Raw genomic sequence first — 17,354 nt, forward strand, 5'->3', positions numbered from 1 at the left:
GAGAGCCAACCCATGGTGACTAGACAATGCAGGAAACAAAGCAGAGGTGGGAATAAAATCAGGTAAAACCTGAACTCATTTTTTTATGTAAAGTAAATAGGAGTTTAGGCCACATAAATGTGAACAAATACCCTTAAACCATTGCAATGGTGGAAATGGAGCCCTATTTATCAAATAAATTCCCCTTTATCCATAACCTATGAGAAAACAATAGTGTATTAACTCAGTTATAAAGGCTATGTTTGTAAAACTCCACAGTACCTTATGAATCAATGAAAATTGATATTATGAAAAAATAAAGGTTACTTACCATGCACTTTTAATGCTCACTAAATTTTATTATTTTCAAGTAAAGTGATAGTCTTATTGAATATTATGTTGCTAGGTTAATGAGAATGTTTTAATATTCAGAACATTTCATTCCTCAATCGTGTTGCCTAAATGAGAGTTTAGCCTAAGACTTTTAAATGCCTACATGCCATTATATCCCCTTGGGAAAAGCTCTTTTAAAAAGCTTTTTAGGGGTAGTTTTTCCCATCAAACTGACAGCTCCTTCCATGCTTTACTTCATACATGAAGGCTCTTCATTGTGGAGACTGCATTCTTCAGTCTTTCAACAGTGATCCAGCTACCACAAAGGTAGGACTTAAGTCTTTATTCCTGAACTGAGGCCTCTTATCCTTTCCCTGATAGTTGAGGGGTTCCTTTACTCTTCCATTTCACTGGTGTGGAGCAGACATTCATGCAGAGCAAAGTGGTTTGCTCTTGCATGAAAAGGTCATGTGAAAGGAAATTAGAGATGGTAACATGTGTCAGAATTCCCAAATTCCCACTTCACTGCTTGGCTCGTGAAAACCAACAATCTCCTTTGGCTCAGTTTGTGCTTCTCCTAAGTGTTCTGCATGGGGACGTGACCTAGATGGATTTATGTCCATCTAGAATTCTTCCAGCAAGCACACACTCAAAGGGTTGTACTCTAGGGTTAATTTGTGATTAAAAAAAAAAAAAAAAAAAAAACACATAACACAAATAGTTTAGGAAAAGTTTAAAATCTCAAGCAGAAAACTTCGAAGGTTTACAAATAAAATCACACATTTAGTGGTGATAAATATCATTAGCACTTATAATGCTTTAAAGATAATTATCAATTACTTTTCAAATGAGTCCAGTAGAAAGTGTCCCAGTAGTGGCTTGTACTCATCATGGTGAATGGATAGAGGATCCATTATATGAGTAGCGAATGAAAGGGAATACTGAGATAAAGGAGCTATCTTGACACATATGAACACACACACACACACACACACACACACACACAGACAACCTGTTATCCATCCATACTTTGCAAAATACCTGGATATCTTCTAAGGCTTTCACTAGCTTTGCTCTGGCATGTACTGAGCTCAGACATTTAGTTTCCAGTGTCGTCATAATGAGTGGAATTGGCAGTCATCAAGTCGAGAAAAAAAATGAGCCAAGTATTTTATCTTATGATCAGCCTATACCTGGTTACTTATACCTGGTCAGAAATAAATCAAAATGTTCAAGATTGGTTTTGGCAAATATGAAGACGTCTAAAATAAAATGCCTGTATTCATAATAACCTATTGGCATATGCAATTTAATATTAATAGTGATGATTATTTGGCCTTCCCTTACTTCCTTCCAAAGCTACCCATTGGGAAAAAAAAAAAAACCACTAGGGTGAAAGAGGAAAACTTCTATTCTCAAGCAAAATTTGTATAAGATGTGGATTTCCTATCTGAACAATTTAAAAAATATTTTATAATTGCAATAAAAGTCTGATGCTGTTTTTTTTTTTTTTGTAAGCAGGAATTAATTTAAACAGGAGGTATTACACAAAGGAGAAGCTAATGCAAACGAACTAATCTACCATATGTGAGGTAGTTAAGTGCTGTTTTCCAAATTAATATACCAGGAACTAGAGGAGATCCAGGATTTTCCCAAGACATGTTTGGGTCTCAGAAGCAGTCAGGGAACCTGTTAGTAGGTCCACCTCCTCAGTCCTCCAGTCAATCAGCAAAGTTCATTCTCAGCACCGTGGCCTTGACCAATGTCCACTCCCTTCCTACCCATGTGATTAAATTCATCTTTAGATTAATGGAAATCTTCTAAACTTTACACATATTAATATGTATTGTTCCTGAAAGCTTAGAAAAATAGGACATTGACATACTTAACATAGCAATAATGTGGTCTTGAATAATATACTCAGAAAATTCAAAACTCCAGTACAAGCATAAAATATAAGCCTCATTCTATATAGCAGCCAAAAGGTAGCTTTTTCTTTAGCAATTTGATCAAAAGGAAAAAAGCAAACATTTTATTTAGATGAATACTTGATTATAAACTATATTAAGACTCCTTCAAAGGCTTCCCCATTTCACCTGACAATAACAAATATGCTACAAAATATTCACTTTCTAAGGCCGACTTCACCTTGTTCTAACAGTCTCACCTTATTTTCCTGCTGGGAAACCTGAGGCACAGTTCTTAGGAGACATCCTCAAAGATTCAGAAGCAGACAGCAATTGCGGCCCTAACTCCAAGGTCCAGCTTTTTTCTTGTAGTATACCTTCCAGAACTCGTGCAGTTTTTAGTTTCGTTAAACATAGCTTTTGGTCTTTGTGGAAATAAAAATGGTCACATCTCTTACTACATTCTGAAATCATAAGCTGGAAAAAAAAGTATACCCTACATTTAATTTTTTTAATAGAAAACTCTTCTTCCAACAGTGTTCAAAATCCAGGTTAATTATATGACATGGGTAACAAGTAATCTCCATCTTCTCCAGGCTTCTAATCAGTTTCAAAATAGGAGTTTTGGTTAAAGCTCTTCCCTGCCATGAAAAAACAAAGAGCAATTCATTGAAAAAGCAAGAATGTACTGAAATGCATTTTTATTTAATACATCACCAAGCTATATTCCTAAAATCACCAATACTTTTGTTCCCCTCCTTTGAAGGAAAGTTATCCTGTGCTAAGTTTTAAAAAAGGCCATGTAGTGCTTTCACTAAATCCTAAATCAGGTCCATTAACATTTTCTTGGGCTACCTGGTGGGTGAAAACTCTGAGACTAAGTGAAAAATGAAAATGTTGTGTGGATTATGTTTTCAATGCCATTGTCCCTCTGTGAACGAGGCCTTAAGATTGTAGTGTCTACGTGGACTTTCTTTTTTTGCAGGATCTTCTATTTAATAGCTCAAATCTTCTCTTCATGAATTTTTTTGTATATTTTAATGCCAGACAGTTCACCAGAAGAAACTAAACCATGTAATCAATCTGCCTGTCCCTAATTAGGCTCTCTTAAATCCTTTCTTTTGATGTCCTAGCCTAGATGAGATACATTTTTAATTCAGGGAACACATTCAGGCACATGGCTCTGAGATATTTATAAAGGGTCTTAGGAAAGACAAAAATGTAATTCATGTTCTTTCTATTGGATACTATGGAAATGGAGCTGTGGGCCAGCTGCTGGCTGAAGATGCAGGGATGAGTGGATGCTCTGGTTTAAAAGGCAGACTCCCGGTAATATTGCTCTGACAGCAATGAGCAAGGTCGGCAGCACCTCCTGGGAGCCAAGCCGGACATTCAGAGACTTTTAGAGGCATCTCCATCATGCACATGGAATTAGAAAAGCATCTTCCTCGGTTTCCTTAGGTGTCAATTTTCCCTTCTATCAGAGAGGGACCCTAAGTGAAGAAGCTGCCTATCAGAGAAAAAGGATTTGGAGCAAAGGGGCAGAGGTTCCACTCAGGAACATGCGCATTATTCTGACCCTTTGTCAATTTCTTTTACAAGCACACATGAATTGCTCTTGTTTTTCTCTTCTAAAAGCCAGGAGAAAATGACTGGCTGGCTCATATTTATGAGCAAGCGCCTCTGTGAAGGCAGCAGTAGGAACTAATATCAATGCCAAATTGTAATCCCATCCACTCCACTCAACTAATGTCCATGACAGTCTCTTTAAAAGACAGTTTATTTTCGTAACCTAAGTCTGGTTATGGATCTTGGGGAATAAAGAAAAAAATTACAGACACTTGCCCAAAATGCATGCTGAGAAAAGCAAATGGGAAGAGAGAGTGAAATTAACATAAACTTGATAGAGGCAAGAGATGCACTTTAATGAGATGTGTGATTCAAAGCATACTGAAAAGTACCTATAGAGATGGAAATGGAAGGATGTGTTAAAACATGTGAGTATTTGTGGCTACTCAAATGCCTTTCATAGAAATCATTTAAGAAAAATATTTTATAGTATTGGATCACCAGTGAGATTTATGTTAACAAGAAAGAAAATATGACATAGCCCCAAACAGATAGTGTCTTAATTTTAAATCTTCTCTGCCACTTCCTATCATTGTCATCTTAAGTAAGTCCCTTCAACTTTCCAAGGCTTCCTTTCTTCAAACAAGAAACACTCAACTTATAAAGCCATTATAAGGAATAAATGAGATCATCTGTGTGGACATGCACAAACTTTAAAGAGTCCAAGAAATTCTGGGTGGCACCAAGACCCTGTCACATGGACAGGAATTACGTGCTCACTCTGGTTGCACTACTAAGGCAAACTGTGAAGACCATGGGTTGGGAGTTTCTTTCAAATGCTTACATTTGATGTTCTCTCACAAAAGCTGCAAACTCAGGGTCATTGGCATACAGTTCCAAAATTCTCATTCTCTCTTGAATTTCCTTAAACAAAAAAGAAAAAGCGGATATACGTTGCATTAGAAAAATCTCAACAGGTTTATAAGGAATTGTGACTTTCTGGGCTATTCAGGGGAGAGCTATAAGAAAGAAATGCCCTTTCAGAGAAATAGAAGATTCTGCATATGCTGTCCTGGATATCGTATGTATTGCTCTAACTCAGAAATACTTCTTAAAAAGAAAGAGAGGAATACAGAGTATCTGCTAATAATAGAAAGAAGAGCCAGTGGGTGGGAAATAAGATACAGCTCAGAACTAAATACCTTCTGCTTATCACATTGGGAGATATGAGGTGAAAACCAACCATGAAATATTTTTCACCCTTTCCTGAAGTCCATGTACCTGCATGGATATACATACATACACACACACATACCCCTACACACACACACACACACACACACACACACTCCAGCAGTGGCAGCAGCAGTGCACGGGCAGAAATGCAAAGTTTCCTACCTCTTTGGAAAGCTCACTGCTTTCATACATCTGTCTGATTTCTTCTCTGCTCAGGCCACCAATCATCTCTCCGCCCGCAGCGCTGTAGAAGGGTTGCTGAGGATAGGGTCCCTCATACTGCTCACGTCCGGCCACGTGGCTTTCATACACGGGGTTGTACTTCACAGCATTCTCAACAGATGAGAGGCTATCAGGCTGCCTGATGGAGCCATGAAAAAAAGATATGATTGATTCAGGTTCTTCTTGGGATGCTCAACTATTTGGAAGACTATTTACCTGGGACAAGATTTCCACTGGAGAAGGAAAACAGGTGAACTGGACATATGTGATAGGGGTTGAGGGGGAGGGTGTAACTGTGAAAAATACCCAGATCAATATCAAAAATGACTTATCAGGTGTTACCATTATCTCCTCAACTACATGGCAAGTGCCCTGTGGAACTGACCCATGTCTCATCCACCTTATTTGCCCACAGTGCCTGGCACTCAATAAATGTTGGTTGGGAGCTATGTCTGCTAGCAATAGTATTTCATTAAACAAATGCAGCTCCATCATTCATAGAGTTATACATATCAAAAATCACTGTGTAACCAAGAATCTGATCAAAATGTAAATATTGGGGTTAGGGGGAACTGGACCTCAAATTCAAGTCTACAAATATTTACTGAGCATTGCTTATATGTTCTATGACTGTTCTAGATGCTGATGATACAAAGAATTTGTTGTAATCCCTGCCCTGAATGAGATTACAGTCTAATGAAAAGTCAGACTTGATAAAAAGTATAAGAACAGTGATGGAGGTATGTCCCGGGTGCTCTGGAAACCCAGGAGGGGTGCCTCCTTAGGCAAGTAGGAGGGTGAGGGAAGGTAAACTAGACCTGAAGTAGTAGCTTTGTAGACTCTAGCACAGAAGCAAAGTACAACCCGGGATCACGATCACATAACCACCCAAACGGTCTAGCAAACGGACCAGGTTTTATCTCCCCCATCAGTGAAGCCACACTTAACTAACAAAGAACCAGATTTCATTTCTTGCCAGATTCTTACCTAGATTTAAAACCCGGCTAATTGCCACTGGTATGAGCCAAAGGAAAACAAGCTGTAACAGACCTGGTCCTCACACAAGGGGAACTCACCTTTTCCATCTCATCTCCATCAACCCTTCTTCAAATGCTCCCCACCATGAAACGGGCATTCTGGCCACACACAACAATGCCTTTCCTCCAGTGCCCTGAGGTTCAAGCTTGCCTGACTTTGCTCATGTTCATTGATCTAGCTAGAGAGTGTCCCACCCCAAGAGTAGCAAATGTCTACTCTTTGGTGCAGCTAAATGTCAACAACCATCATTAAAACTTTTAAGACTCTCTCCCCCAAGCAAAACTAATTTATACCTCATCTAGGCTCTTTAGGATCCTATTCATAGTGCTATTTATGTTTCTTTTCAGTTTGACAGCCTTTGAGATTAGGAACCATGCTTTTATTCAACTTTATAGCTCTCTCCCCTCCACCCAGCTCCTTGTCTGATATTCGGCACAGGGTACGTACTAAATGAAGGAATAAACAGAACATTTTATTCCATCAGAGAGTTCTTTTTCTCATTTACCTGAGGGGCCTCTCTCCTTCTCTCCTGACATTCTGTGCTTGAAGAGTTCTGACGAGGAAGAAGATGACAGCAGAAGAGACGAGGAGAAGTCCAACCACGGAGGCTATGGTGATGCCTATGACCAAGGGCTCGGACACAAACTCCTCACAGTGCTCTCCTCGGTACCACCAGTTCTCACCCACTCTGCATCTGCAACCAACAGTCACCAAGTCCAAAGTCTGAATCGCTCTGCTCAAAGTAACAATTAACAGTGGAACCTTCAGAGGGACTGAGGAAAGGTAGAGAAATAGATGCTGACCACCTGAAGCTTCCTTAAAGAGTTGAATGTATAGGTTAAATGATCACACAGTTTAAGGCTGTGCATAATGCCTGGCACAGACCTAGTAGGTCCTCAGTGACTATTTGTAAATGACTGAATAAAAGATTGACAGGAAAGTGACCGGTATCAGGTCACACAATTAGCTACAGAGCTGGGTCTAGACCCCAGGCCTCCAGACTCCTCATGACCTTTCACCACACTAAAGAGATCTCTCAAACCTAAAGCCTCAGACTTGTAAGAAAATGCCTTCAATCCCCAGAGCAGCAAGGAAATCACCACTTTTCAAAATAATACTAATTTCTCTGAACACTAAAGGACTGTTTTTACCCTTAGTGATCTAGCTAAACTTTATACTTTTTCACATGGAAAAGTCGGGCTCATTTCCACCTGTTTCCTCTATTTTTGGCATCTATGCCAACATTTGCCCATTTTGACTCTACATATTTATGTTTCTCCTGCTTGTGCTCAGCATTCTCTCCTCTTACAACCAGGCAGCTTTGGTTGTGTGTGGTTCGGAGGCCGATTTGGTAGCCTGTGTTTAAGCAGAACAGCAGAGAAGGATGTTCGGGTAACTGAGTCTGTTTATCTGCAGCATTCTCATTGGTTCTACCTTTGAAAAATGGATGTCAGATGGACTGAAAGAAAAATATTTTTGTCACCACTTTGAAAACTTCAAATACTTGCTTTTCTTTATTTTTGAATGAATACTCAGTAGGACTAAGAAGAGCCCAAAGCCATTAAGAATATAATCCAAGTAGAACAATAAAATTCCTTTGATTTCACATTCAGATATAGGGGAAGGTGTTGATGTTATGCCTAAACTTCATTTAAACACCAGTTGCCTTATAATCACTACTAAAAACTGTAACACAAAGCTCTCCAACCACTGTTAAGTACTCTCAGTAGGACATATTTAGATTTTGTTTTACAGCTCCCTAATGCATAAAATAACATAATAATATAATTGAAATGGGCAAAACCCAAGCCTATTAAATGACTTGGTCTTTACATGAGAATTAGATGGCACCCATCTATTGCCTAGATATAATTTCTGTAATAAATATTAAAATAATTATCCTAAAATTACATGTGTAGACCCCTTTTCTTCAGATTCCAGAAGTATGTATAGCCTATATAGCCAAAATCCCCAACTACAGCATACCTACAAATGGCCCCATGTCCAGGCATAATGTCACACTTCCCATCGTTCAAGCAGAAGTCAGGCTGTAGGTCACAGAGACTCTGACAGGGCAGGTCTTCCACACTCAGGTACCCAGGGTAGCATCTGCACTTTGCTTCTCCACTCCAGGGGTTGACCAGGCACTCGGAAAATTCATTGCAGGCCTGAAACTTGCAAGGGTTGGCTTCATCACCTAAAACATCAAACAAACCAAAGAATAATACAAAGAAAGGAAAACACAGAAATTGGGGTACACAAAGCCCCTTACTAAAGCTCTTCCCAAAAGTACCTTGAGACAACCCCCTTCCTGAACCAGTAAAGTACACCATCACCATCAATACCGCAAAAAGTTTCTGATTCATCCTAGATTGATAAGCTTTTGTCAAATTTCTCTGAAACCGAGAGCGAAATCATAAAACCCTAACACCTTAGTAAGCCTTAACATGTTTTATCTAGGGAGTATGTAAAAGCTTTAAAATCCATGCATGCTGTGTAATTGTAGATTTAAATTAAACACAGTTTTCACGTACTGCCTACCCTAACCTGCCATAGTTGACCACCACTCTGCATTTACTGCTACATGCCCCGCACAATACTGAGAACATGGGATGGGGAGACAGAGCCCAGAGAAGAACTGGTAGGAGCCTCAGGGATGGTTATAGCCCAGTAAGATCAGCCTAGGAACAGTGAAGATTTGCAGAAGCCAATGTTAGGAAAATACATCAGCCCTGTAACTCCTCAGGCCATTCCCAATAATATTTTGGCTTCATTAACTTCAATTTTCATTGACGGAGTGAGAGAAAATGACTATTTTTAAAAATTAATTAGGACAATAACCAGTGAAAAATGGTCTAAGACATTGACATGGATGGGCTTTCCATCCTACCATGGTCCCACATGTTCCTCACTGCTGAGTGGCAACCTATGAATGCCAAATGGCAAATGGTGACACAGACACTGAAAACAGAGGAAATAGGTGGAAATGATCCATAGACTCACCCATATAAAAAAGTACAAAATTGAAGTAAATGCACTTATTTGTTGTAATTCTCTTTAAAAAGAAGTGGACTGACTTTTGCAAAAGTTTTATAAATCATAACTGTTTGCAATTGTATAGCTAGTCAAACATTTTATATATGTTATTTGTTTAATCCTTACAATAACCCCTTGAAATACATAGGCCAGGCAACATTATTCCCATTTAATATATGAGGGACTAAGACTTAGAAATAAAATAGCTCATCTAGGGTCACATAAATGATAAATGGCAGAGCAGAGACAAAAAAATCAGGCCTTCCAAATTATAATTAATTGTTTCTTCCACTACACCACATGGCAAAGAATGTGCAAACAGCCTTAGAAAACTCAAGAGGCAAGAGATTGGATAATTGGGGGATTAGCTAAATCATTTTCCTCACTTTGAATGAATAACAGTCCTTCAAGAATTTCAAAGGAAAGAATGCTTGTTTCTTTCCCAGTTAAAGAATAGGGCTTTTATAACAGTTTGAGGTAAAAGGCACTGAAGAAATACGAACCCAGATATTCCACCTTATGCCTACTTGAAATCACTGTCTTCTGGTATGTGGAAGGTAAAGAACAAAATTTCAGGTTCCGACAGTATTCCCTGCATCTAAGTCTTTCAAATAAAAGTAATGGTTCATGTCATTCATTCACAGAATTTTTGAGTAGTTTCAAGGCACTGTGTTAAATTCTGGCTAGAAAGTGGTTAATAAAACAGACATACTCTCAGGCCTTGTGAAAAGCTCATCTGGGAAAAATAGCCATTAAGCAACTATGCACACAAATTAACATGATTACAATGGTGATACACTCTATAGGGGAAAAGAACATGATGTTATAAGAAAGTAACAGGAAAGACTCAATCTGGATTATGGATGAGACAGTGAAAGTCTCCAGGAAGGGACATTTGGACTGAGACATCAAAGATAAGTAGGAGTCAGCCAAGAGGGAAAAGAGCTTCAGGCAAACGAGACAGTATGTGCAAAGGCTTTAAGGCAAGAAAAACTTGGTATATCTGAATAATAAAAAACAAGTTAGTTTGACTAGAACATGTTGAGTAGAGAAGTTAGTTTCATTGGATGATATTGAAGAAGAAGATAGGAACTAGGATTTGGGGCTATTGAACCAGGAAGCCCTTGGAGTGTTTCAAGCAGCAAAGTGAAACCATCTGACTGATGTTTTAGAAAGAGTATCATGGCTGCTGTCTGGAGAATGGATGGGAGGAGGAGCAAGGGAGGATGCGGGGAAACGGGTCCACATGAGAGATAGTGGTGATTTGGATAGAGTAGTGGCCACGGAGATAAGCAGAAGAGCATGGATTTGAGATATATTCAGAATTAAGAATCAATTTAAGTTTGGTGAGTGACTAAAAGTTGGAGATGATGGGAACTGAGGTATCAGGGATGACTTCTCAGTTTTCTGGCTTAAGTGGCTGAGTACATAAAGCTTTCAATTATGGAGATGGAGAAGCTGAGAGAAGGTGCAGATTTAGCTGGAGGGCAGGGAGATATAGAAAACAGGAGCTCTTTCCTAGATATTTTAAGTTTTGATATATCATAGAATACATCTAGGTGGAGATTGTCAAGTAAGTAGTTACATACTGATTCTGGAGCTCAGAAGAGAAGTTTGATCTGCATATAAAAATGTGGAGAGTAGAGTTACTGACATTTATATAAGACTTAAAACAAGGGGAATGGATATGAATACTTAGAAAAATAATATAGAAAGGCAGATAGTCTAGATCTTTTGGACTTGGCAACATGAAGATGTAGCAAGAAAAGATCCTGTGGATAAGTAAGAGAGAAAGCCAGATAGGGTGGGTAGAAACGAGAATGGGAGGTAAGATAATAAAGTTAACATATATGGACAACAGTTTGAAAAGAGAATAATATTGATGTCCTTGGAAGAAATGTCTTACTAATTATCAAAATGTGGAAAATTTGTCCAACATAGTACTCTTTTTTTCCTAAAACTATTGGATTCCCCTTGATTCAATGAGGAAGAAAATACATAAGAATTATCACTGGATTCCACTAAGAAACAACCCTGACAGGTAATGTCATTACCTGATTCCACATCAAGGGAGTATTTATCAATAGCCAAGTTCATGGTTTGGTAGGCAGTGGTGCAGAAGTCTTCCAGAATCATGTACACAGCATTATTGACGTTAGGAGGGATAGAATTGGCAAACTTCATTCGGCTGTTCACCACAATACTGCCATTTCTGAAGTTGAGGATCTCTAAGTTCTGGAACCCTGTGAGATTTGACTGGAGGTAGGGAACCAGCTACAATACATGAAAAGTGGTAAGGTTATTGACAGGGCTTTGCATTTTGTTCAATATATACCAAAACAAAACAAAACAAAAAACAAGAATGAGCCCCTCCCTCACTTTTTCCTAATTATATTCTATTTACATTTAAACTGTTAATTAACAAAAGTATAAATTAGGAATGATTTGAGAGTATAAATTAGGAACGTCATGAGATTTTCATAGTGAATTTAAGAACCCCATGGAACTCATAAACAGTTTTAGACACCCAGAGAGTTTATTCTCCCTGTTTCACTAAAAGGATCACGACAGTGAAGGCATCATAGGTACCCACAAAACACTGGTCTCATAATAAAATGTGAAAAGAAATTTCAAACTTTTTTCAGTCCCATAATTCATGGAATATAATCTTCCATGTAGCCTGTCACATCACCCTCATGCCACTTTTGGGTTTTCCATTTCTTGTGTCCATCTGTCTTACAGTTTTCCTACCAACCCCAGGCCTTGACACTACTTGTGGATGATAGGAAATGAATGTCCACAGCAGATCACACGTTCCTTGGTGTTGGGGGTGGGGAGGAGGAGTGGTTCATACATGATTATTCACTAACACCCACATTTCACGTTTTGTGCTTACCAATTCTAAGAATCTTTGCTCCAGGGCTTTATACTCCAAAGAGTTTTTATTAAACAGATCTTCTGAAAACATCATGTTAGTCACTCGGAGGCTAAAGAAAACTACCAAAGCTCCTGCAGTCTGGGTATAACTCAAGTCATCTCCTTTTGTTGGCCAAGCCACACTAGCCATCTCTGTGGGGTGAGCTTTTGTAGACATTTCCACATAACTACCAACCTTGCCATTTTGTTCTTGGATTAGCTCAGGCTGATAGTAATCTGTGCCTACCCGGTCCAGTTCTAATGAAATATCCTGTACGCCCAAAATTACTTCATCCTCTAGCAGGGTGGAGCTTGTGGTTGGAGGCAATTTAGTGGACTGCATCATGGAAGCTTTCAACCAGAGTCTGTCAGTACTCTGTGGTGTACTTGCCAATGCGTCTCTGGACAATTTCCCTAGGGAAGAAGTTCTTGCCCAAACTATATCTGATTCTGGCAATACAGTCCACAAAGGTTGCATATCTGGCTTCACCACTGAAACCTTGCTGTCAAGCCATTCTTGGTGAAATGACTCTGTAGTTTGTTCCATATCCTCCTTTAGGAAGGTGCCTACTTGATCAGGCTTATCAGTAGAAGCAGAGATTGCTATAGGTGCCAGTAGAAGAGGGGCTTCAGTAACTGAGTAATCATCAATGTCAGGTACCTCTGATATGTGTTTGGGGAGAGTTAGAGATGCAGACTGAGCTGCAGTCTCTACAAAGATGGATACAGTAGGTCCACCAAGAGGCTCTTCCTTTGTAAAGTCTGTGGATCTATCATCTGTGGCATCCATTTTGTCAACTATAACTAGTTTCTCATCTTCACCTTCAGCTGGCAAAAGTGAATCCTCATCTTCAGGCCATGATCTGGAAAAAAGTTCAGTGCTCTTCTCTAATGAAGTCTCACTCCATGGCCAAGTAATCACATCTGCCTTTTGCCTAGACCCTGAACCTAAACCACTCTCAAATGTGAAGTCTGTTTCCATGGATGTGTCTGGCAGCAAAGGGCTCACTTCTAATTGGTCTTTGACTTTGGAGGTCAAGGAATCCAGGCCAGAAGGTACAGTCATTTCCTCAGCAGGAAGATCTAATGTGACAGAGGAGGTCAGATATGGTGAGGATGTTAAGGACACACCAGAGTCTTCCATGGATGGTCCTGTTTCTTTTGGCACCGGTTGAGTGAATGAAATTGAAGGCAATGGATGGATAGGAAGAAAATCTTCTGAGTCTTCAACATTGGCTAATCCTAAAAATAAGATTTTTTATTAATTAATCTACAGAGTTGCCAAAATATATTTCTAGCTCTCCTAAAAAAAACTATTTCCCTGTTTTTTTCCCTTTAAGTTAGCAGGCATAGTTGCTGACTTTTACTTTGCCATATCTAACAAACAATAAGAAGATACGATAATGTGTTTGTGATATGGTCACCCATGAAAATACCTTCCTTCTTGAGGATGATTATTAAAATAATCTTCAAACACTTGGTTTTTTCTGTTCCAGGACAATAAGGAACTGCTGATAACCATATTGACAACAAAGACTAAATCCAGTGGTATTTTAAGGACAAAATTCCACCAAAATTGTGTTTCTCTATGAATTCCCAATTTCTCTGTAATGTTTATGACCCATCATCCTTCAGATTTACACGATGTTCAAAATCCTGAACTATTTATATCTTTGTTCATCTTCATCTTTCAAACGTATACTCGATCCCTAAGTTACATTGATTTTTCCTTTCCTCTACAACATCTAGAAGATCATCTATTTCATTTTCACTTCTTTACCTCTGCTGTGGCTGCCCTAGTTCAGGCTCTCTCCTCAATACTACTACAAGCTAAAATCTTTAGACTTGGTCCCCACAATTAATCCTATTACAAGCTACAGGAATAATCTTCTTTGATGCTGTTTGTTTACTACTCCCAAATTCAAGTAAGTAAAGTGGTTCTTTAATACTAGTAGTAGTAATTTAACTAAATCATATATTCTACAATATCACCTTCAAAATATCTATTAATTGATTCCCACCCCAGCTCCCCAAGTTTATTTCCTATTACTTACCTATTTGGATTCCCCATTCTAATCAATTAAATCTGATTGTTTCCTCTCTCACACAAGTTTCCCAACACATTTTCTCCCTAATAAATGCTACCATGTTTTTCTCATAACCATAGTCTCTTCCTGTCTTCAAAACCCTTGTCACACTCCCCTTCCCCCTTCTCCTCTCCCCACTCCGCCAAAAAAATCCTTGTCACCTGATATAATAAAAAAATATGAAAAGTGATTAGCTCCTCACCATCTTCTAATAAGTGAGATCCAGAAGTCCTTTCCTCAGAAGCCACAGGCAAGCCAGTCTGAAGCACTGCTGGGGTGACAGAATGAAGAGTCAAGCTGCTAACCTCTAAAACCTCTGGGGGAGAGCTGAGGCCCATCTTCGAGGGAAAGGCTAATTTGCGTGTAGACACTAAATCACCCAAAGGACTTTCTGACCAAAGTTCCCTGCCAGTGGTTGAGGGAGGACCAGAGCTGAAATCAAGTGGTGAAACACTGCTGGTGGTGGATTCATCTGCTGAGGGCCATGCAGCTTGAAGGGTATTATCCTGGGGGGAAAAAAAGGCTAAATCATATCATAGATAAAAGAAACACATGGAAAATTATTTCAAATACCCCTTCACTATCTATATTCCTAGATTTTGTAGGGACAAGGGAGCAATGTAATATGGGGGTAGGGGTAACATGGGCTTTAGAAGCCAACAGATCTGTAGTCAAATCCCAACTGAGCCACTTACTATTGGAAAATGTAGAGAAAAGCTATGTGAACTCTCAAAACTCACCTGTAAAGTCAGGAGAGATGAGATAACATATTTAAAAGACCCCGAACAAAGTGAATTTGTGGGAGAAAATATTGTTTTTCTTGCTTTAAATGGTTCATTTCCATCTTTGTAGCTTAAATGACTTTAAATACATAGAAGTTACTAATATCTGTAATTTGTTGGCAAAGACCTAAGGACATTGCCCACAGCAGGAAAGAACAATTAGCAATTTTATTCATCATTCCAAAAGATATTTAATTAATTAAGGTCCTCCATTTTGATCAGAAATGTCACCACATCAAATGAATAGCAACACTTGTGAAATGGCATCACACATACAAAATATAAACTATTTTTTCTTTCTAGTGACTTTTTACTAATGTAGTACTAATATTATCTTGAAATTTAGCTTCAGGAATAGAAAAGTAGACAGAAACACAATCTTGAACATGGTAATTAATCTTATGAAGAACTGTATATGTTAAAAAAAAAAAGTTTAATGATGATGCTAATAGGTAAAATGGCCATGGCATTGGCAGAACTTTATATACTTTAATCCATGCTGGGCTATGAATAACAAAGAACAAGAAGTGCCATGTACACAGAAGGAACTCATAAAATATTTTGGGGGTGTATGAAAACTAAAGAAGGAAAATTAAAAAGAACAATCATTCTCCACCATAAATAGGTATTAGAATCACATGGAAGCTTTTTAAAAACACCAATTCCCAGGGCCCACACCCAGGGATTCTAACTTAATTGGTCTGTGAGTAAGACCTACATATTGCTACTTTTAAAAGCTCCTCAGTACAAGAAACAGCTTGATCATGTTCTGGGGATACTATGCCAGCCTGGGTTTCTAATATACTTCTTCAATTGCTGAATAGTTACATTTCTTATCAACTGGAACCTTTAAGAAATTCCTCACTTTTATAAACCTATTCAAAGACTAGAATTCATGGAAGAGAACAAAGTGAAAACTAATAAGAAACTGTGAATCTAACTGCCTACCTACTCTTCCAGGAGATTACTGTCAGTTGGGAGTGAATTGGCACTGATATACACTCTCAAGCCTAAGATGCTTTTTGAACAAAAGCTTAATTTTAGGGTGGCTAACTAGAGTTCAATCTATGGCCATGAAATAAAACAGAACCTACTGGCCTATGGAGGAAGTCAACCCAACACATGGCCTAATTAGTCTGTTATCCTTTGTCTACACACCTCCCCTTGTCTCTCCATCAGAGGTCTGCGTGAGGAAGCTTTGAACAGCACACTCTCTCAAGCACAGGGGAGGGACTCTGAGGCAAGAAATCACCAGGCATGTCCTAATGTATCCTTTCTCCTAGTGACTAATGCACAGGAGAGATAACAAAGAAGGTCATTGGCTACATGCAGAGATACCCTCAGGTTCATCCACTATTTTTAATCTAAAAGCACTCTGTCAAGTAAACTTATTTGCTTTTGTGAAACTCAGTTATACCATCACTTCCTGCCTTGTCCATACTGTCTTAACCAGGTCCTATTTTTTTTTTTTTTTTTTTTTTTTTGAGACAGAGTGTTGCTTTGTTGCCTGGGCTAGAGTGAGTGCCGTGGCGTCAGCCTAGCTCACAGCAACCTCAAACTCCTGGGCTCAAGCGATCCTCCTGCCTCAGCCTCCCGAGTAGCTGGGACTACAGGCATGTGCCACCATGCCCGGCTAATTTTTTCTATATAGATTTTTAGTTGGCCATACAATTTCTTTCTGTTTTTAGTAGAGACGAGGTCTCGCTCTTGCTCAGGCTGGTCTTGAACTCCTCGCCTCAAGCGATCCACCCGCCTCGGCCTCCCAGAGTGCTAGGATTACAGGCGTGACCACTGCGCCCGGCCCTAATCAGGTCCTATTTTAAGCAGGCCACCATGCTGGTTATTCTGTATTCTCGGGGGCTACCACCCCCAGATCCTTCCCTTCTTGCTTTCTGCCCTGGGAGGCTGGCCCCTAAAAACAGCATCATACCTGCATCCTTGCTAGCTGTCTTCTGTCTTAGTTTGGACAATGGGAAGCACAAGTCAAAGGACAGGAGGAGCGAGAGGTCAGGTATTTCTTCCCTGCTTCCTCCAAGCCTCAATATTGTGTCTCCAGCAGGAGCCGTGTCCCTCCACAATTACAGCTCTGGCTCTCGCTGGGCTCAGGGAACAGCATTTCCTCCCCTTGTCCTGTAATCCAACCGATGGTAATGGCTCCCCACTGTTGTTAGTCTCTGCATAACTCAACGTCCCTTTTTAGCTTCCTTAACCCTATCTACACCTCTGTTAGTAAATCCGTCTAGGTAATT

At 39.3% G+C, this 17,354-nt stretch overlaps 1 protein-coding gene across 1 annotated transcript in view; it reads right to left on the reverse strand.

Annotated features, from left to right (window-relative positions):
* Nucleotides 1-4,628: 4,628 nt before the first annotated feature.
* Nucleotides 4,629-17,354, reverse strand: part of IMPG2 (interphotoreceptor matrix proteoglycan 2) — an 85,158-nt gene continuing 72,432 nt past the window's right edge. Inside the window, exons 12-18 of the mRNA XM_069471961.1 lie at nucleotides 14,526-14,829; nucleotides 12,217-13,478; nucleotides 11,375-11,594; nucleotides 8,271-8,481; nucleotides 6,796-6,978; nucleotides 5,187-5,403; nucleotides 4,629-4,712 (exon numbers count right to left, since the gene is read on the reverse strand). Coding sequence (XP_069328062.1) covers nucleotides 4,629-4,712; nucleotides 5,187-5,403; nucleotides 6,796-6,978; nucleotides 8,271-8,481; nucleotides 11,375-11,594; nucleotides 12,217-13,478; nucleotides 14,526-14,829 — 2,481 coding nt within the window. The remainder of the gene's footprint in view (nucleotides 4,713-5,186; nucleotides 5,404-6,795; nucleotides 6,979-8,270; nucleotides 8,482-11,374; nucleotides 11,595-12,216; nucleotides 13,479-14,525; nucleotides 14,830-17,354) is intronic.

Source organism: Eulemur rufifrons, chromosome 7, assembly GCF_041146395.1.
Source record: "Eulemur rufifrons isolate Redbay chromosome 7, OSU_ERuf_1, whole genome shotgun sequence".
NCBI classification, from domain to species: domain Eukaryota; kingdom Metazoa; phylum Chordata; class Mammalia; order Primates; family Lemuridae; genus Eulemur; species Eulemur rufifrons.